The sequence below is a fragment of the Perognathus longimembris genome, chromosome 5 (assembly GCF_023159225.1).
Source record: "Perognathus longimembris pacificus isolate PPM17 chromosome 5, ASM2315922v1, whole genome shotgun sequence".
Taxonomy (NCBI): Eukaryota; Metazoa; Chordata; class Mammalia; order Rodentia; family Heteromyidae; genus Perognathus; species Perognathus longimembris.
Window position 1 is genome coordinate 61148197 of NC_063165.1, and position 21410 is coordinate 61169606.

At 40.8% G+C, this 21410-nt stretch overlaps 1 protein-coding gene across 1 annotated transcript in view; it reads left to right on the top strand.

The window, feature by feature from the left end:
- The window catches only part of Igf2bp2 (insulin like growth factor 2 mRNA binding protein 2), a 152996-nt gene that overhangs the window by 97460 nt on the left and 34126 nt on the right, over positions 1-21410 (top strand). The window contains exons 3-4 of the mRNA XM_048347006.1: positions 13751-13799; positions 14786-14837. Of these exons, the coding sequence (XP_048202963.1) occupies positions 13751-13799; positions 14786-14837 (101 nt within the window). The remainder of the gene's footprint in view (positions 1-13750; positions 13800-14785; positions 14838-21410) is intronic.

A 21410-nucleotide genomic window follows, 5' to 3' on the forward strand; every position in this document is an offset into this window, starting at 1 on the left:
ACAGAGGAAAGGGCAATAACCATTTTATCCTTTTTCTTTGTTCACACTCTTACCTCTCACCTGTCTACTTGTAGCCCCGAGGGCTCCCAACTTAAGGGAAACCAAGACTTCTGCTGGCTAAGCCAGTTTGGTTACCTGGCCCTACCTCTGGGGGCCAAGAAGAATCCATAGGATGACCTCAGAGACTATCTCTGTGTCAGACCTCAACTGACTGCTTTTGCTCCTGACCTCTCTGGAAGGCTGTCTTTCTCTTTGACTTCTTTCCTGATCTGTGTCTTGGTGCCCACTTAGGACTCCTTAGCTCTATAATGTGTTTACTCAGATCTCCTGCTTATCATAGCCCCATTTAGCAGCACAGTTTTTTTGCACTGGTTTTGTGCTCTTCTGGCTTCCCTAAGTTTGCCTGTACTAAACCTATGTAGCCCTCGTGGGGTTACCCCCAATCTTATTTTTCCGATTCCCTTTACAAGCAGAATGTTTTTTCTTTGTCCCCAATTTTTTGGTTGGTCTATCAGTCTGTCAGTTGGTCAGTTGGCTTGGTAATGCCAGGGTTTAACCTTGGGCCTCATGCATGTCAGGCAAGCAGCCTGTCATGGAGCTACATGTTCCCTTTTCTACGTGGACGTCTGTCCTTTCTTTTAAAATTTAGGTCAGAGTTGGGTATGATGGCTGTCATCTGTAATCATAGCTATTCAGGAGGCTGAGGTGAGTTCAATGCTAGCTCAGGCAAAAAAAAATTTCTTTTTCAAAACTCCATCACAATCAACCTTGCCCAGGTCATCCCAACTACTCAGGAAGTATCAGTAAGAGAAATGTGGTATGCGCCAGTCCAGGCAAAAAGCAAGACCCTACTTAAAAGCAAAAGAACATTGGAGGTATGGCTCAAGTGGTAGAGTGCCTGCCAAACAAGTATAAGACCCCAAGTTCAAATCCCTAGCATCTTCTTCTATTCTCCCCCCTGCCAAAAGAAATTTAGATCTGATTCTTACTCACATCCCTGAAGACTGCTATCTTGTTCAAGGAACCCTCAGTAGCCTGAAAGTTCCAGCAGAGAAGGAGCTGCATGCCTGCTTAGAGTAGAGTATGAGAGGTAATGTCCCCCTGAGAGGCTGCTGTGCAGCCTGGAACATAGTACCTGAGCACCAGGAGTTTCCCTTGCTTGATTACACCAACAGAGACATTGGGGTGGGAAGAAGCTTTCGAGATCTTGAGGCTAACAGATCCATGGCTTCTTGTCCTAAAGCCCGTTACTGTATGTCTTTGAGGAAATCACTCCTGAGTGCTGAATGTTTCCTGAGAGCCTTCACAACCCTAGTACTCTGTGAAGATGACTCTTTCTGATAAGCTTTTTGACTGCAGGCTGCTATGAAACCATGCAGTGAGTTCCCAGTGTTAAAAATATCCACTGTCATCATTTCCAAGGAATAGAAACTTAGTTGTTTTGGTAATTTTGGTTATGCACCTGGTGTAGCTGACTATATTTGATGGAATCATAAACATGTCTACAGTTCACAGATGTTTTCCCACATAAATCCAAACAGATCCTAATTTACAAGACAACAGTTTTCACTGGATTTTATTCTTTTCTCTCTAGCCTGTAAGAGACATTTCAACAATTTTCAACTCTTAATCAGCAACAGCAGGACAAAAATGACCTATCCCTTTGAAGATGAGATGAAATCATGTTTTATGGCTGACAGCTTTCCCTTTGTTACAATCAAGCCTGGTCTTGGAAACACCTGATTAAGATGTTTATGACTCAGTTATAGCCATGTAATTAAGCTTAAATATTTATTTGCATATGGACATGTGTGCATTTCTGTGTGTATATGTAATGCACACATCTTACGTATTAATAAAATTACTTACATATCATGGGGCTGGAATTTTCCACCTACCAGCCCTGATGTGAAGAGACTATTCCTGCTGCTTTCCAATATGAACAGAGAGAGGCTCTGTGCAGCCCCACCAGACTGTCCCTCTCCTCCCCTTTCCATCTTCCCCTCACCTTCTTTGCTGTTACTAGGACTTGAACTCAGGGTCTCATGATCTTGCTTGGTTTTTTCACACAAGGCTGATACGCTACCACTTGAGTCCTAACTACATGCCTGGATTTTTGCTGGTTAATTGAAATAAGTCTTATAGACTTTTCTGCCTAGGCCGCCTTTGAACCATGATTCTCAGATCTTAGTCTCCTGAGTACCTAGGATTACAGGTGTGAGCCCTCCATACCCATCTTGGTTTTTCTTAGTTCAATTAGTTTTGGATCATGTAGGTCTTTTAATTTACCTTTTCTCTCTCCACCTATTTCCAAGATCTTTGTAACTTCCTTCAGAAAGCACAAAATGACAGAAAATTAAAAACTTAAATCCATCACTATTGCTTCTTTTGGGGTCATTTCATAGTTGGCAGTCAGAAAAATGAAGCAGTGCTGTGTTAAGGTGTGCTTCAGTTCTCATTGTAGTCCTTTTCTTTGTTTTTTTAAAATAACTCATGAAGTTGAATTGCTTTCCTATCTTGCTTCTATGGCATGTCTTGGTAGTGATTTCCTGCTCTTTATTTTTTAATTTGTTATGTGTGTGTGTGTGTGTGTGTGTGTGTGTGTGTGTGTGTGTGTGTGTGTGTGTGAGACAGTGCTGGGGCTTGACCTCTGGAGGGCTAGGGTGCTGTCCCTTCATGTGTTGTTGTTTTTTGTTGTTGTTGTTTATTTGTTTTTGCTCAAGGCTGGTATTCTACCACTTCAGTCAGCCCCACTTCTGGCATTTTGCTCATTAATTGGAGATAAGAATCTCATGGGCTTTTCTGCTTGAGTTGGCTTTGAACTGAGATTCTCCTGGGTAAGCTAATATTTATTATAAGTGTGAGTCACCAATGCCCAGCAGTTTCCTCTTCTTATACTTCAGTTTTATTCCTTGCAAAATGGGAATAAACAAACACTCACCTGCCACGAGTCTGGCTCTTGTTGAGTGGATGTTGATACGTAGAAGGGATATCTGCTACCTGGAGAAAAATGTCTCATACACAGAAGAGCAAAGCTCTCTGACTTGCTAACAGAGCTTTCTTTCTTTTTTTTTTTGGCCAGTCCTGGGCCTTGGACTCAGGGACTGAGCACTGTCCCTGGCTTCTTCCCGCTCAAGGCTAGCACTCTGCCACTTGAGCCACAGCGCCGCTTCTGGCCGTTTTCTGTATATGTGGTGCTGGGGAATCGAACCTAGAGCCTCGTGTATCCGAGGCAGGCACTCTTGCCACTAGGCCATATCCCCAGCCCTAACAGAGCTTTCTTTGTCATCAGGAAGAGCTAAGGAAAAGGCTAACATGAAATCCAGGAATGCTGGCCCCAGGGACAGAGGAAGTTACTTGATGGGAGTTCCTGAATTCTCAGATGGAAGCAGTAGATAGGACACATTTAGTCTAGAGGAAAGCAGAGTGAAAAATAGGTTTTATTATTTGATTTTCTCAACTTCCCTTTTTATTATTTATTTATTTATTTTTATTGAAAAGGTGATGTACAGAAAGGTGTTACAGTTACATAAGTGAGGTAATGAATACAGTTCTTTTTGACGGTGCTGCTTAGTTTTCTCCCATTTTTTTTCTTCCAAAGTCCTCTTCCCCCACCTGTTGTATAGTTCATTTTCAACATTATACCTAGTATGTACCACTGCTGCATTTGTTCACCCTTTGTTCCACAGTTTTTGTGCTCCCCTTTACCTTTCCCAAACAGATAAACTTACATACAAGACAAAAGGTACAGAAATAAAAAACAGCGACAAAGGAGGGGAAAAAAAAACCCAAAAGCAAAATAACAAAAAAAACCTCTTGTTTCCATTTCTTGGGGTTCATTTTGATAAACATAATTTTATATGGTCATGCATATAGCTATTGAGCCTTGGTGATCCTCTTCTAAGAATGTCCTTCTTTGGACTTACTATGTTTAGAGTCCTATTTAATTTATCATGTCCAAGTATAGTTTTTTTGCCTTTTGCCATCCATTGTGTTTACTTGTAGATTTGTAGGCACATTCTAATTACTACAAATGAGGGAAACCATACAACCTATGTTTCTTTGGGTCTGGCTTACTTGCCTAATTAGAATGGAGGTTCCTCAAAAGACTAAACATAATAGAGATTCCATATGACCCAGCAGTTCCACCCCTGGGCAGTTATCCAATAGACCACAAACAAGGCCATACTAAAGCCACCAACACAACCTTGTTCATTGCAGGATTGTTTACCATAAGATGGAATCAACCCAAATGCCTCTCAGTGGATGAATGGATCAGGAAAATGTGGTATAGATACACAGTAGAATTCTATGCTTCTATCAGAGAGAATGAAATTACACTATTTTTAAGGAAATGGAAAGACTTGGAAAATAGGTTTTATTTTTAGAACTTATCTATTTATTTGTCAGTCCTGGGACTTGAACTCACGGCCTGGGCACTGTCCCTGAGCTTCTTTTGCTCAAGGCTAGCACTCTACCACTTGAGCCCCAGCGCTACTTCTGGCCTTTTCTTTTTATGTGTTACTGAGAATTGGACCCAGGGCTTCATGCATGCTAGACAAGCACTCTATCACTAAGCCACATACCCAGCCCTGGAAAATAGATTTTAGAAAAAGCATTAAGCTGGGTGCTGGTGGTTCACATCTGTAATTCTGTTTACTCAGGAGGCTGAGACCTGAGGATCATGGTTCAAAGCCAGCCAGGGCAAGAAAGTCCACGAGATTCCTTGTCTCTCCAATTAATGACTAAAAAGCCAGAAGTAGGGCTGTGGCTCAACTGGTAGAGTGCTAACTTTGAGCAAAAAAGCTCAGGGACAGTACCCAGACTTAATTCAAGCCCAAAGACAGACAGACAGACAGACACGCACACACACACACACACACACACACACACACACACACACACACACAGAATTTCCAATGAAATTTGCAATTCATTTGTATAGTGAACATATTAAAAATGTTAACCAACTAATAAATTAATGAAGACAAATCCACCCCCACAGCTCACTGGAGCTAGTTGAATGCATCTCTTGCAGCTTCCCTTTTGTTATATCACCTTAGCAGTTAAAAATAGGCTATAGTGAGACTAGTGACTTAATGTCAGACAGATCTGTATTCAGATTCTTGTCCTCAAATTCTCCAACCTGAAAAGTGGAAAAACTGTTAATACCCACCTGCATTCATGCAGCAAGTGAGAGCCAGCTAGCAACGCTGTCTGGACCACCCCAGTGCCAGTGTGAAGGCTCTTTTAAGCATTAGTGCTAGTGCACATAAAGCATGTATTACTGTGTCTGTCTTGAGCATGGATATTCATTTGTGTGTTATCATTGTCCTTGGAACCCCTGCAAGTTCAAAGTCAAAGTCTCTTACCATTGTTACAGTAGTACATGTGACATGTCTGTAATTAACCTGACTGCATTGGAGCTAAAGGATTATGGATAAGTTACTTAAATTCTCTTCTGATCTTCTTACCAAGGTGAGGATTAAATGGGATGATGTGTGCAGAAATGCTTTGTAAAAAGCCGGCTCCACCATTACCATTTTATCATTGGCAATATACCTTGGATGGTAGTTTTGGTGTCCCATCTTCCTCACCCCCTAGTCTGAGTTCCTGGCAAACAGAGACTTATAGTAATGGGCTTTTCTCTGCATTTCCCTCTGAGTTGTCTTAGCACAGTGTGAAGTCAGTGAAGTGAATAGAAAACATCATTCTTGTTCTTCCTTTCCTCCATCTCGTATAGCAGATTTCAGTGGTCCCCTCTCTGCAGTACTATCATGGGCTTTTCTCAGGGGAAGGCTAGGACAAAGGTGTGTCACATGCTTATGCTCTGTGGACTCAGGTGCCTGTGTGTCACTTCCTGTGTTTGCATTTTGCATTTCCCTCATTAACTTTAGGCAGTTGATCATGTGCTGCTTTGTCTTTGACTGCTGTGTGCAGTCCTGCTGGCACACAGTCCTTCTCTGAGAACGTTTGTTTGCTATAAATATTTTTACAAGTTTTTTGCCATGGGGTTCTTTTCTTTTAGGTTTTACACACCAGTTTTCTTGGCGTGTGGATTACAGCCTATCTCTGACATTGAATGGACATTTTTAAATTTTAGTCTGCTTCTCAGAATAAACCACTCAAGCACAGAAATAAAATCTTCACATTGTCCATATGCACTGGGCAATGCGACACTTGTACTGCCTCCACAGAGGGAGAGGCAGGTCTTATGTCCTTGAGGGAAGACAGTAGGCAGTGCTTGGAGAACTCTTGACACTGGAGGATCTGAGAAAGAGGCCATATGGCCCCAGAGAAATGGAATCATGTGCCAAAGTCACATGTCTCCTATTGATAGACAGGGGTGTCTAGCCCTCCATGAATGAGTTCCCTCTTAGAGCTCCATGGACTTCAAGGGCCTGCAGAAAACCTAGTTAGATATGGACATCAGGCCTTTTACATCCCAATGACCTGGTTTATGATAGTGGATTTAGTTAAGAGGCATGGTGACATGGGTTTATAATGCAGCCTTTGCTGCTATTTGAAGTTTAAATATTGACTACCTAAGATAAATCCCAGGGCTTGGCAGCAGAAATACAAACAGAAGGTTATAGCGGGTTGTGATGAATGTTACAAAGAAGGCACCAGCTGAGAGCTGTTGGAATCTGGATCCTTCCAGGCGGTGCTTCTTCCTCTCAGCCTTTACTTAAGGGGAAATTTTTATTGTGGTGGCACCTGGCATGACCTGGAAAAGAAGAGTGTGCCCACAATCCATTCTGACAATGAGCCGACACAGATGGGGCTGGCTTCCCCTGTGCAACATGTCCACAAATGAATGCCATCTCCCTAACCGGGCCCAGGGAGCTCAAGACAGTGAAGGGTGAGATCTTTCCTGTGTTGCTTCTTCTCATCAGCCCTTGAAAGAGAGTCAGAGTAACATCCCTTATGGCATGAGTATGGTGTCCAGCCCAGCAGTTCTGGCATCCATTACCCAGAGGATTGCTGTCCACTGATAGCAGGGGCACAGAGAGAGTTCTGTTTTGTTTCTGGAAAGAGGGAGGGAAAGGAAAAGAGAGGCACATCAATTACATCAATGTTTATAGGGTAGATATTTCAGAAAATATCTTAAAAGAAAATTTTTAATGTATTAGAGAGCCAGGAGCCAATAGCTCATACCTGTAATCCTAGCTGTTAAGGAGGCTGAGATCTGAGGATCCTGGGATTCTGAAGCCAGCAGGGGCAGAAAAGTCTCTCATTTCCAGATAACCTGCCAAAAGTTGGAAGTAGAGGTGTGGCTCAAGTGGTGGAATGCCAGTTTTGTGTGATAAAGCTCAGGGACAGCATTCAGACCCCATGTTCAAGCCCCAGTATCAGCACACATACAGAGCAATTATCAGAATTATATGCAATCTTCTAAAGGCATTACTTTGATAGAGACCTTATTCGTGTATATTTTTAAAATAATACTTGTAGTTTGCTTATTTTTTAATAAATGAATTATGGCCATGTACTCATAGATAAGGCCAGTAATCCTGGCTTCTTGGTAGGATGAGATCCTGGTATCAGGGCAGCTTGAGCCAAAATCTCTGTAAGACTCCATCTCAGTGGAGAGAAGTTAGATGCAGTGGTATGCACCTATCATCGCAGCAATTAAAGGAAGCCTAAAATGGGCAGATTGTGGTTCCCTTACTTACTCAGCAGGAAGTATTACTGCATCTCAGAAGTAAACAGTGAAAAATTGAGACTAGAGGCATGACTCACAGGTCACGCACCTGCTAGCAGGTCCAAAGCCCAGCTCAAACCCTAGTACTGCCCAAAACAAAACAAACAAAAAAGTTATGCCATTTATTTGTATTTATACTTTCTATAATCTAAACACTCCTAGTACATTGTGCGTTTTTTTATTTTAATTTTTTATTGTCAAGGTGAAGTACAAAGGGTTACATACATTAGAAAGTGAGTACATTTCTTGTCCAACTTGTTACCCTCTCCTTCATTTTTCTCCCACCTTCCTAAACATATCTTTTTTTTTCCTGTCTGTTGTGGGGCTTGAACTCAGGGCCTGGTGACTCTCCTGAGCTTTTTCACTCATTTCTAGTGTCCTACCACTTTGGGCTACAGCACCACTTACATTGTATATTTAATGAGCCTATTTATCACTCAAGAAGTGTGGTAAATACCTGTGGAAAGTATAGCAGTTGGCCCATGTAGTTTTGTTGTTGTTGTTGTTGTTATTTCAATGTGCTGGTTTGGGGGCTTGAATTCTCGGCTGTGTGCTACCTCTGAACTTTTTTTGTTCAAGGCTAGCACTCTGCCACTTGAGCCACAGCTCAACTTCAGGTTTTTTTGGTGGTTAGTTGGAGGTAAGAGTCTTGTGGACTTTCCTGCCTAGGCTGTCTTCGAACCTCAATCCTCAAATCTCAGCCTCCTGAGAAGCTAGGATTATAGGCATGGGGTACTGGCACCCCGTGGCCAGGTGTTTTTTTTTTTTTTAATTTAAGAGGTATGTGATTTGTTGGCTAAGTGTACCTGTCAGCTACAGGTCAGGGAACTGAGGACTCAGCAGTTGACTGCCTCAGTGGTAGGTTGCACACAGCCACAGAGAGAGGTAAATCTTTATTTACACCCAGTTTCAGGGCTGCAAGGTTCCCTTTTCTGAGGAAGACAGTAGAAGGAAAATCACCTCTGAGCAGGAAACTAACGTTGCTGGGTATGTTATGCTGTCCTACATTTCACCTGTATCCACTGAGTCTTCTGTGTGGGGCATGGCAGTTCATTTCTAGGTCTTGTGGGAGGTTTGTCACATTCATGGTTCACCTCACCAGCCATATTCTTAGGGGATGGACAAGTTCTAACAGCTGTGAATATCCTTTATTTGCAGTATTAAAAAAAAATAAAATAACCATATACCGTCCAAGGCACCAGCCTTGAATGAAAAGGCTCCAGAACAGTACCTAGAGTTCAAGCCCTTGAACCTGAGTTCAAGCCCCAGTACCAGAACAAAACAGAAAACTGTAAAGAATATTTTGGATCTGTCTTGAAACTTCATTAAACTTTATCCATTATATAAACTTGCAGGAATGGGAAGACGCAGCATTCTGTGAATGAAGTGTTTAGAGATGTTCTGGTGAAATTAGAGCTCAAGCAGTGTTTCTTTATATTGTCAGAAAAATTAGTTGAAGCCTGGCATCAGTGGCTCATGCCTGTAATCCTGTCTACAGTGGAGGCCGAGCTCTGGAGATCCAGCTGCAGCAGGAAAGTCCTTGAGAATCTTATCTCAATTTAACCACCAAAAACCTGGACCACTGTGGCTCAAGTGGTAGGTAGACCGCTAGCTTCAGGGACAGCACCCTGGCCCAGAGTTCGAGCCCCACAACCAACCCCCCCCCCAAAAAAAAATTAGTTGAAAAGGAATGATAGTGGATAGGAGAGATTTTCAATAAGGAATTATACACAAACCTTCCTAAGCATATCATGATTTTCCTGTGTCAGTATTTTCTGCCAATTGCCTGAAAAGGTCTTTGATAAAGAAAAATATTTACCTTTCTTTGAATAATTATTTATTTAGATTTTTTAGTCTTTCAGTTCAAATAGTTTTATTGCTTATCATTATTCTAATAATAGGGGCCCTTAGCTAGGCACTGGTGACTCATTCCTGGATTCCTAGCTCTCTGGAGGCTGAGATCTGAGGATTGTGGTTCAAAGCCAGCCTGAGCAGGAAAGTTCTTGAGACTCTTATCTCCAATTAATTCCTTTCCCTCAAAAAAGCCAGAAGTGGAGCTGTGGTCCAGGCGGTAAGGTAGTAGACTTCAGCAAAAACAAAAACAAACAAACAAAAAAACCCTCAGGGATGGGGCTCAGGCCCTGAGTTCAAGCCTCAGGACTGGCAATATATACACATATACATCAGTAAATATGTACGTACATAAATAAATAAAAAGAGGTCTTTCACCACCATCACCACTCCACCTAAGGAAAAAAAACCTGAATGGATGGGAATGTTAAATTTCAGTTTCGTTTTTACAGAGTCATTGTATTGAATCTTGGGAAATCAGGTCATCTATCTGTTTTACTAATGAGAAATGGTGTATGTTTGTGTGTGTGTGTGTGTGTGTGTGTGTGTGTGTGTGTCTGTCTGTCTGTCTGTCTGTCTGTCTGTCTGTCTGTCTGTCCAGTCCTAGGGCTTGAACTCTGGGCCTGGGCACTGCCCCTGAGCTTCTTTTGCTCAAGGCTAGCATTCTACCACTTGAGCCACAGCACCACTTCTGCCCTTTTCTGTTTACGTAGTACTGAGGAATCAAACCCAGAGCTTCAAGAATACTAGGCAAACATCCTATCACTAAACCACATTCCCAGCCTAAGAAATGACTTTTCCCAAAATATCTATAGAATCCTAGTTTTGGAGTAAATTAAGTACCTCAGTCCATCCAATCTATCTCCTCACCTCTGATTGTGTGATCATCCAATTGACTTTTTCTCCTTTCCCTTTCCACTTCAACAGAGGTTAGGAATCTTAAGGGTCCCTTCAAAAGGAAACCTGAAATTGTTTTACTCCTCTGAGAGTTACTCCTCTGAGAGTTAGAGTATTTTTGTAAGTCAGTGGGGCCCTTTGAGAGGGAAGGAGGAGATGAATGAATTATGAGGTCCTAGACTATTGCTTATTCTTTAATTCAAGATTTGTGTTTCCCCACCCCCCAATTAATTGGTTGAAATCCTAATCCCCAAAGTGATGATTTTAAGAGATGTGGTCCCTCAGTCTCCCTATCACTCTTGCCCTCCACTGTGGATGATGCCCTTACTGGATACTGTCACCTTCTCTTTCACTTCAGAACTCTGAGAAACAAATTTGTATTGTTTATAAGCCACTCAGTTTACAGTATTTTGTTACATCAGCACAAATACACATATAAGACATTTATTCACCCATACCTGTTCCATTTAAATAGTGATCCTGACCCTGAACACTCAGAAAGCATGAATTTTTGGGACGACTTGGAGTTTGGGGTGTTTTGTAGGCATGAGTTAGAGAACAAGGGAAATTACTAAATTCATGACTGTAGTTCCCCTTTACCAGGGATCACCATGGCATCTGACTGAATTGTTTTATGATTGGGCCATAACACTGTTGCCATTCCCACTGTGTGGATGTATGTGTGATAGAGGGAGAGGGAGGACTTCAATAAGTACGTAGAGGAATGGACTTGGCTGCCACCAGGAATTTATTTTCTTCCCCTTAGTAGCCCAAGTCATAGTTCAACTTAGCACAAAATGCTCAGAGGTTTTAAGGAGAACTTTTCAAACGAGTGAGAATTGGGAAACATAAATACCTCAAACATCCTGAGTGTGTGGATTACAGTAGAATCTGACTATTGAACTTGAGGGAAGTAGGGCTGGGAGTTCTTGTGGTTTCAGCTCTTGGAGTCAGCATTCCTGACTCTGTACGGACAACATGGTTTCTAAGGTACTGTAATTTCCCTTTAAGATAAGGACCCTGTGTCACCTAATAAAGTTCAGAGTAGCTATGGAGAAAAACAAATGGAACCTACCTGGATTAAATCCCTCATTAAACCCCAAAGGACTTTCTCATAGGGTTCTCCTGCTTCTCTGTATCCCTTCTTGCCCATTTGCTTGAGCTCCTAAGGTCATTTTCATACAGAACATGGGATCCTTATTAGTCGAATTTCCACAATTCCTGCTAACTTGTTTCCTATACAAACTCTTTCCATTGTGGTCAAGACTTGGGTTAAGGACCCTCAAGGCAGCAGATCAAACCTTATGCCTGAACACCAAGGTGTTAACATTCTCACATGCAAGTGGGTGTTGTTTTTAAGAAAAAATGCAGTTTTTCATTTTCACAAAGATTGGCCAATTGTTAAATATGATTTGTGTTTCATCAGACAGTTACATACTTATTTTACCAACAAATTCTATGATAACAAAATAATTTCTGCTAGGCCCTTGAAATTCATAATAACAGATATCATATTTACCTCAGATTCACTGAGAACCTTTCTATTACCTCTGGGCATCTACAGTACAAATACAATAATACTTACATAGAGCAACCTAAAAGCATTTGTATATGAAAAGGCCTTGAAAACTTTCAAGCTAATTCCTTTGATGAGTTAAAGTTAAGTGTATTTTGTGGTTATTTACAATTTGATGGTCCACTCATAACTATAACACCAGCTAACTAGAATATAGAGTCCAAGTAGCCAGTTTTCCAGGAGAGATGTTCCTGGGCTACTCCCCTCTTCTTGTCCTGGCAGTCTAGAATCTGGGCTATTGCTCTGTCCCATTGTAGTATGCTGGCAGAAATTCTATATCTCTGAGTCTCAAATCGAAAAGGAAAATGCCAGAGTATTTTTTGTTTTGTTTTGTTTTGCTCTTGCTAGTCCTGTGGCTTGGACTCAGGGCCTGAACACTGTCCATGGCTTCTTTCTGCTCAAGGCTAGCACTCTGCCACTTGAGCCACAGCGCCACTTCGGGCCACTTTCTATATATGTGGTGCTGGGGAATCGAACTCAGGGCTTCATGTATACGAGGTAAGCACTCTTGCCTCTAGGCCATATCCCTAGCCCTGCCAGAGTATTTTTTATATTAAAGAGCATCTTTGGGCCAGGTGTATGTGACTCATTCCTGTAATCCTAACCACTCAGGAAGCTGAGATCTGGAGGGGTGAGGTTTGAAGACAGAAAAAGTCTACAGCAGACCATCTCCAAAATAACCAATAAAAAGCTACGGTAATAGAATGGTTCAAGTGGTAGAGAACCAGCCCAGCCAGCAAGCTCAGCAAGCGCAAAGCCCTGAATTCAGATCACAGTACTGGCTTTAGATGTTGTTCTAGTTTTAGTTAGAATGGAAGAAAAAAATAATCCAAGCTATGCTTCTTTTTCAGGATTTAGCATGCTCTTAAGAGATAAAAAATTTCCTTTTTATTTTTTAAATCTAATTTGAATGCTTACATAACAATAGGAACAATGGAAATCATTCAGAGACATTGGACCAGTAGTATGTGATAATGACCTCCTTTGAATGAAAATGTCCACAGATAGGGAATGGTAAAATGGATATGGGGCAGTCATTGACACAAAATAGGAGTAAGCTCTCTGGCTAGAGAGCTCTCTGACAGAGAAAGAACTCCCGGACATTGCCACTCCAGAGGAAAAGTAAAATACAGAGATTGTAGAGGATATGCAAATGTTTCTGTAGACTGTCTCCTTTTTGGGAGTGGGCATGGAATTGGTGTTTGAGCTCAGGGCCTTTTGCTTGCTCAGCTGGTGCTCTACTACTTGAGTCACTACTTCAGCCCTACAAATGTTACTGTATGAAACATTTGCATCAAGAAAATGGAAAGAAACACAGAAAGAAAAAGGTTATTGTTGGGGGGCAATTTTCATGATCTTCTCTGGAATGTATTATTATTTTTTTATCTAATTTCATTAAAACTGATGATGTGTGACTTCACTTATCATGTTTGAACCTAGGTACCCTTTGGGCTATATGATAACTTAAACTCTAACCATTTTGGTCAGAAATCAAAAAGGTAAATCTGTATCTAATTATTGTTTCTTTAGCTTGTTAGAATTTTTTGGAATTTTTCTTCCAAATAATTGAAAATCTTAGAACATGGTGCTCGTGATTCACAGTAGGTAGTCTTCTGTGGATACCTTGAGAAGCGCAGAAAGAAAATGGATTCAGTTATGCATATTTTGTTGAAGTTGGTGTCCTGCTGAAAGTGTTATTGGTTGTGGTTTTATTTCTACAGGAGCAGGAAAATTCAGATTCGAAACATCCCTCCTCACCTGCAGTGGGAGGTAAGTAAGCCCATGTCACTAAGAGATTACACAAGACATTTTCTTCTGGTTTTAGTTCCCTTTCCTGTGTAGGAATCCTCTGGGTCCCACCTTCCCTCAGTGCCCACCTATATGGTCCATCATGAGTTGGGCGGTTTATTTGTTCTTTCCATTGTATTGAATGTACTTAGCTCTCTTCCAATCTGCTTTCTCAAGTACCAGGCCAGCAAGCACCAACAAACAAGCTGTGAAGCAAAAAGTACACGTTTGGTGGCTTTTATCACATGATTTGGCAAGGGATTTTACCTTTTCCAATTCTGATGGGGGTGGTGGTAGGAGACCAACAGAATAGAAAGTTCTTTATTAGTCTGAGAAGGTTTTATGTTTTGAGTTAGTTGCTATGACATATTTTCAGAGCTCTAAAACATCTTCTAAGATTGCTATCTTAATGTAAAATAAGATAGACTATGGGGAGAGGCCTTATTGCTTATTTAAGAATAGATTGCCCCATGTTTTATTCCCCACTCAGAGGAAATCAAAATAGCCTTAAAGGAAACAGAATGTTTTAACTAATGTTTTCATTACTTTAAAAAAGGAACTTTTTTAATCATGGAAAGTTTCAAACATTCATATACCATTACTTTGTAAAACAAGCAGATCTCTGGAGGAGAGCTGAAGGAAGAACTATTAAATCTCCCAAGAAGGAGAAGTGAGCCTTGTGCTGCATTGTGCTTTTCAAGAGCAGTTCCAACCATCACCATGAGTGTGAATGTTCCCAGTTCCCAGTTCTGTGCTGTCACCTTAATGAGATTACTTAGGAGCCAGTGAACAAAGTCCTGCACATTTATATTTCCTCAGTTCTGTTTTTAATGAAAACTTGAAATATCAATGATTAAATTCTCTGTGTCTGTCCTTGTTTGCTTTATTTGCCCCAGGGAAATCACTGTATCATTTTTTTGTGAGTATGCCCTGTTCTTCCATTCTGACACTGGCGCTTTCTTTAACAGGTATTGGATGGACTGCTGGCTCAGTATGGGACAGTGGAGAATGTGGAACAAGGTAATAAATGAGATTGTCCTACTGAGTTTTCAATGTGCTGAAGATTGGGAAAACTGTATGAGAAAGCTAGATTTCTAGTGTGTTTCCCAACAAGTAGGGCTCTTATGCTAAGAATCTCTAATAGTACTTTTAAAACATTTTTCTTTTATGCCAACCCTGGGGCTTGAACTCAAGTCCTAGGAGCTATCCCTGAGTTTTTATGCTCAAGGCTCCTCATCTACCACTTGAGCCACAGCTCTAGTTAGGATTGCAGGTGTGAGCCACTGATGTCCAGCAAAATACAGATTTTTAGGGGTACCATAGACCCATCGAGGCATTTTGAGAGAAGAGCTCAGAAATCAAACACTCCAAGTGATCTTTGTGTGTGCTCAGGCTTGAGAACCACCAGCATAGAAATAGTGCTACACATGCACAGAAAACACTATATTTCTTCCTGTTGTCCTTATTATTCCTCTAAAGCATGGAGTGCTATGCCTTTTAACAGGATAGGAAAAAAAGTTGCCTAAAGCTAGAGTCACAGAAAAATCCATCACAAGATCTTGATATTAAAGACAATGTGGTATAAGATTATTGTTGCCTTAGCCTAGAAAAGCAAAGTGCAAATTCAGTCACTTGCTTTTGGCCCTTGAAAAAGTCCCTTAATCTCACTGATCTAGTTTCCACATGTGCAGAATGGGGAGGATTATTTTCCCCCTTCTATATTACTAAGTGTGATACCTAAAGAGAAACTGAGTAAGATAGTTTAGGTAATAGAGTCTCACATAATCTTAGGGATTTTAAAGATTCTCTTAGGAAAATTCATAGAGAATGAACTGTCTCATAGGCAGTCTGCTTTATTTATCATGAACATCATAAATATGTTTTCTTCTCTGTGCCAGAACTGGGCCTTGAACTCTCAGTCTTATTACTTAGGCCATGCCTACACCTTCAGCTTTTTTTTTGCTGGTGATTTGGACATTAGACTCTCCTGGATTTGTTTACTACAACTGGCTTTTAATCTTGATTGTCAGATCTTAGCCTTCTAGTAGTTAGGATTATAGGTGTGAGCTACCAGCACCTGGAAATACAGTAGTTTTAAGACAGTAAGTATTCAGATATTCCATGAACATTAAAATTATTTTTTATTTCTATGTTCCTGCTTGCTCCTGGCCAAAGGTAAAGGGGGAAAGAGTTCAGAATAAAGACATAATTTATAAGGTTTCAAATTCCTCAACATGGAAAAGAAGGCACTCTGATAATTGGTTGTAGTAGGCAAGATGGCCTTCTAAACATGAACCTATTAAAAATTACTAGCTTATGCTTTTAATCCGAGCTGCTCAGGAGACTGAGATCTGAAGATCATGGTTCAAAGCCAGCCTGGTCAGGAAAGTCTGAGACTCTTACCTCTAGTTAACCAGCAAAAACCTGGAATTACAGGTATGAGTTACTAACAATCATACTCATTAAGTTACTTTTCAACTGATAGCTCAAAATTCAGATGCTTAAAATAAAAATTGTAGTCCACAGATGATGTTAATTTAGCTACCCAGACACAGAGAGAAAAAAAAGCACAGGCAGTATAGCTGTGACTCAAGTAGTAGAACACTACCATTGAGCAAAAAAGCTCAGGGATAGTGCCCAGGCCCTGAGGTCAAGCCCCAAGACTAACCAAAAGAAGTTACTAGCTGAGCCCAGCATGGTGGTACATACCTTTAAAATCTCAATGCTCAAGAGGTTAAGGCAAGCCGCGCTGGTAGCTTATGTTTGTAATCCTAGCTAGGAGGCTAGTTAATGCCTAACTAAAAGGAGGCTGAGATCTGAGGATCACAGCTCAAAGCCAGCCTGGGTAGGAAAGGCTGTGAGACTCTTTTGTTTTGTTTTGTTTTTTTGCCAGTCCGGGGGCTTGAACTCAAGACCTGAGCACTGTCCTTGGCTTCTTTTTGTTCAAGGCTAGCACTCTACCGCTTGAGCCACAGCACCGCTTCTGCCTTTTTCTATATATGTGGTACTGAGTAATGGAACCTAGAGCTCCATGTATGTGAGGCGAGCACTTTACCACTAGGCCATATACCCAGCCCCCAAAGGTGTGAGATTCTTATCTACAATTAACCACCAGAAAACTGAAAGTAGTTCTGTAGCTCAGAGTGGTAGAATGGTAGCTTTTCAAAAGAGCTCAGGGAGAGAGAGTACCCAAGTGCAAGCCCCTTGCCCAACCAAAAAGCAAAAAACAAACCAACAAACAAAAATAGCTTAAGAGAGGAGAATGGCAAGTTCCAGGCTAGCTTGGGCTACATAGTATCTCCAAAAACCCAAAAAGCTACTAGTTAAAAGCATGTTACAGGGGCTGGGGATATGGCCTAGTGGCAAGAGTGCTTGCCTCGTATACATGAGGCCCTAGGTTCGATTCCCCAGCACCACATATACAGAAAATGGCCAGAAGTGGCGCTGTGGCTCAAGTGGAAGAGTGCTAGCCTTGAGCAAGAAGAAGCCAGGGACAGTGCTCAGGCCCTGAGTCCAAGCCCCAGGACTGGCCAAAAAAAAAAAAGAAAAGCATGTTACATATGTAGCTTAGTACTACTACACAAGGAGACATAGTTCAGGTCCCAGTTTTACAGCTTTATTGGGTCCTGGAAACTGCCTACTTTCCAGTGGCCACACAGTTGTGAGGATGGAATGTTGGACAGTTACTTTGTTCTTTCATGAGTGATTGCTGATCCTGCAGAACATTTTTCTACAGTGCTAGGAAATATAGTTTTCATGTTCATTGAAATAAATTGTCTGAATAAAGCTCAATTCATTCCTGAATAAAAAACCTGCCTCATTTCCTGGAGATAAACATCACTGAAGAATAGAAAATATAGGGCTGGGAATATGGCCTAGTGGCAAGAGTGCTTGCCTCATATACATGAAGCCCTACGTTGGATTCCTCAGCACCACATATATAGAAAACGGCCAGAAGTGGCGCTGTGGCTCAAGTGGAAGAGTGCTAGCCTTGAGCAAAAAGAAGCCAGGGACAGTGCTCAGGCCCTGAGTCCAAGGCCCAGGACTGGCAAAAAAAAAAAATAATAAAAATAAAAATGAAAATACAGTGAGTGGCTGTAAAGTGAGAACAAATGCTGAGAGTCTGGGAGTTGTAGAAAATAACTTTATTCAGGAGGCTCAAACCCAGTCCTTCCTGGGAGCCAGAATCTGTAGCCTAGGAGGCATCAAATACAAAAGCCCTGCAGTGTTCTGTTTGTCTTCATACACAGAACAAAGATGATTATGGGATAGACTTCCCCTGATTTGCACTGTGAGAATGTCTGTAGGTGAATGTGCATTAGAGAGTGGTGTGAACGTTCCTTAGCAGTGGTCAGTGCTGGGCTGAGCATAGATAACTAGCTCTTACAGGCAGCTCCCACCCCTACAAAGGGAGAAGCCATTTTGCAATTACCAGACAAACAGTATTTTTGTCCCAAACCTTTTACTGTTTTGGGGTCCCAGAACCTATTTGAAGTTTGAGACTACTAGAAAAATGATAACTGGAAAAGTTCACTGAGGTGCCAATGGCTCCCACATCTGTTATCCTACCTACTCAGGAGCCTGAGATGTGAGGATCAGGGTTCGAAGTCAGCCCAAGTAGGAAAAAGTCCATGAAACCTTTATCTCCAGTTAGCCACTACAAGGCCAGAAGTGGAGCTGTGGCTTAAGTGGTAGAGTGCTATCTTTGAGCTAAAATAGCTCAAGGATAGCGCCTAGGACTGCCTCTCTCCCTCCCCCCAAGAAAGAAACAAATAAGAAAATTTCACATTTCCACAATTTTGAATCAATGTGGAAGGTAGAGGCTATGGAATTCCTGAAGGTAAAGAATGGATCCAAAGTTAAGAACTCTTAGGTTATTATTAAATCTTTATTATTACCTCGAAATGCAACTTTCTTATTCTCTTAAATTATATTTAATCTCTCAACAAGCTCATTTTAAAAAGAGAATTTTATTTAGTCCTTTGTCTTTGGAGAAAACAGATAATTGAACATTTTTAATTTGCTGGTTTAAAAAGAGAAATTTTAATTGGGCCTTTTGAATTTACCTGCAATATCTGACTGTAGAAGAAATAGCAAGCAATTATGAACCAGGATAATCCAGCTCAAAAGAGTGATTCCTTATGGGCCAATTTTAGAGTCATGTGTTCTCTTGTTTAGTCAAGTAATTAGAATTGTTAGTTTTCTTTATTGTTAACAATTACTACATTTAATTCACCCAGACCATAAGGAAAACAAAAGTAGTTATGTGTTTGTCCAACTTTGTCAAGGAATGTAGAATTAAAATACTTTGTAAAATGATGGACTCAGTTCCATAGAGAACAATATGGTGACTCTAGTTAATAGCAATATTTCTACACTTGAAAATTGTTCAAAGTAATCTTTAAGTGTTCTTACACACACACACACAAACACAAAAGCAGTATGTGAGATAATGCATATATATTCAAAATCACTTGAAATAGCCATTCTGAGATGTATACAAATAACAAAATGTCACATTTATATGCCATAAGTATATGACATTTTTACTTGTCAATCAGATTCTAACAAAATATTACATATGTGTATATAATATATATATATACACACACAAGTGCTTTAAACTAAATGTAAACCATAGTAATTAAAATTTATACCTTATTCCAAGCCCAATAAATTGAACCAAACTTAAAAGACAGCAGTTTGGAAATACTCATTTAAAAACATGTTTGGGCTGCGAATGTGGCTTAGTGATAAAGTGCTTGCCTAGCACTTATAAAGCTCTGGGTTTGATTCCTTAGCACCACATAAACAGAAAAAGCCAGAAGTGGTGCTCTGGCTCAAGTGGTACAGTGCTAGCCTTGAACAAAAGTAAGCCAGGAACAGTGCTCAGGCCCTGAGTTAAAGCCCCAAGACTGCCCCCCCCCAAAAAAAAAAAACAACAATCAAGTTCTCTTTACCCAGTTTTTGTCTTCTTTAACCTAAAAAAGAAATTCCACCAGGTGCTCGTGGCTCATACCCATAATCCTAACTACTCAGGCGGCTGAGATCTGAGGATCACCGCTTGAAGCCAGTCCTGGCAGGAAAATCTGTGAGACTCATCTCCATTTAATTGCCAGAAGACCAGAAGTGGTGCTGTGGCTTGAAGTGTTAGAGTGCTAGCATTGAGTGAAAAAGCTCAGGACACTGGCCAGGCTCTTGAGTTCAGGCCCCATGACCAACCCCTCTGTCACTCCCCAGTTGTTGTTGTTGTTTTTTTCCCCCCAGAGGAACCCGAAATCAAATGATGTTCACAAAGATGATGAATAGCACCACTATTTAGAATAGCAGATACAAGGAATAATACATTTGCCAGGTGGATAATGATTAGATATATTTGCTCACTACAATTTTATGTAGCCATTAAAATAAAAAATATAAAGAAAATGTACATATACATATGTTTATGTGAAATGTTTGTGAGAATGCAGCTTTATTCTATATGCAGTTGATTATAGATATGTTATAACCAGTTGATTTGCAAATTACTCTTAATAGAAATGCAAAATAACTACAGGCCAGTGTGGAATTCGTGTGTCTTTCTCTTAAGGTTGCTCTGTCTACCTAGAACCTGAGGTGATAGATGTTTTTAAATGATAATGTAGCTTTTAAAAAATATTTTGTTATCTTTAAGCTATTGTACAAAGGAGTTACCATTCAACAAAGCAATTCATATAAACACAGTGCATTTTGATCAATGTCACCCCTTTCAACATTCTCACCTACTTATCCCAACCCATCCCTTCCCTCACTTTTCTAAATTTTTTAGGATATGTATTGAGTTATTTTTTGCCATTAGACAAAGCAGTTTATGTACATGATGCATCTTGATATATGTCATCTTTTCAAAATTTTACCCTCCTTTGACCTGCCCCTTCCCTTATTTTTCTTGATTTTGTGGTATATACAATGAGCTATTGATTACATTCTCCCCTTTCCAGCCCTCTCTTTTTTTTTTTTTTTTTTTTTGGGCCAGTCCTGGGCCTTGGACTCAGGGCCCGAGCACCGTCCCTGGCTTCTTCCCGCTCAAGGCTAGCACTCTGCCACTTGAGCCACAGCGCCGCTTCTGGCCGTTTTCTGTATATGTGGTGCTGGGGAATCGAACCTAGAGCCTCGTGTATCCGAGGCAGGCACTCTTGCCACTAGGCTATATCCCCAGCCCCTCCAGCCCTCTCTTAGTACCCATTTTCTGGTACTTATTTTGTTGGGTTTTAGCTTAGTCTTTCTAAAGAGCTTTCTAATTGAGCTCTCCATAGAGTCTATTATATTTCAGTTAATTCATGTATACCCAATGTGTTTACTTATAGATTCATAGTTGCATTCTAGCTACCACAAATGAGGGAGGCCATGCAACTTTAATTTCTCATCTTTCCATTTCCTCGTGAATGGTACAATATCATTTCTTCTGATGGATGAGTAGAATCCCATCGTCTATATATGCCACATGCACAATGCGTATATGAGGTCACTGTGAGTGTAATGTCACAATGTGATGTGATATCATAACTCTCATGAGGTCACAATAGGGATATAAGTTCACAATGGGTCTGTGTT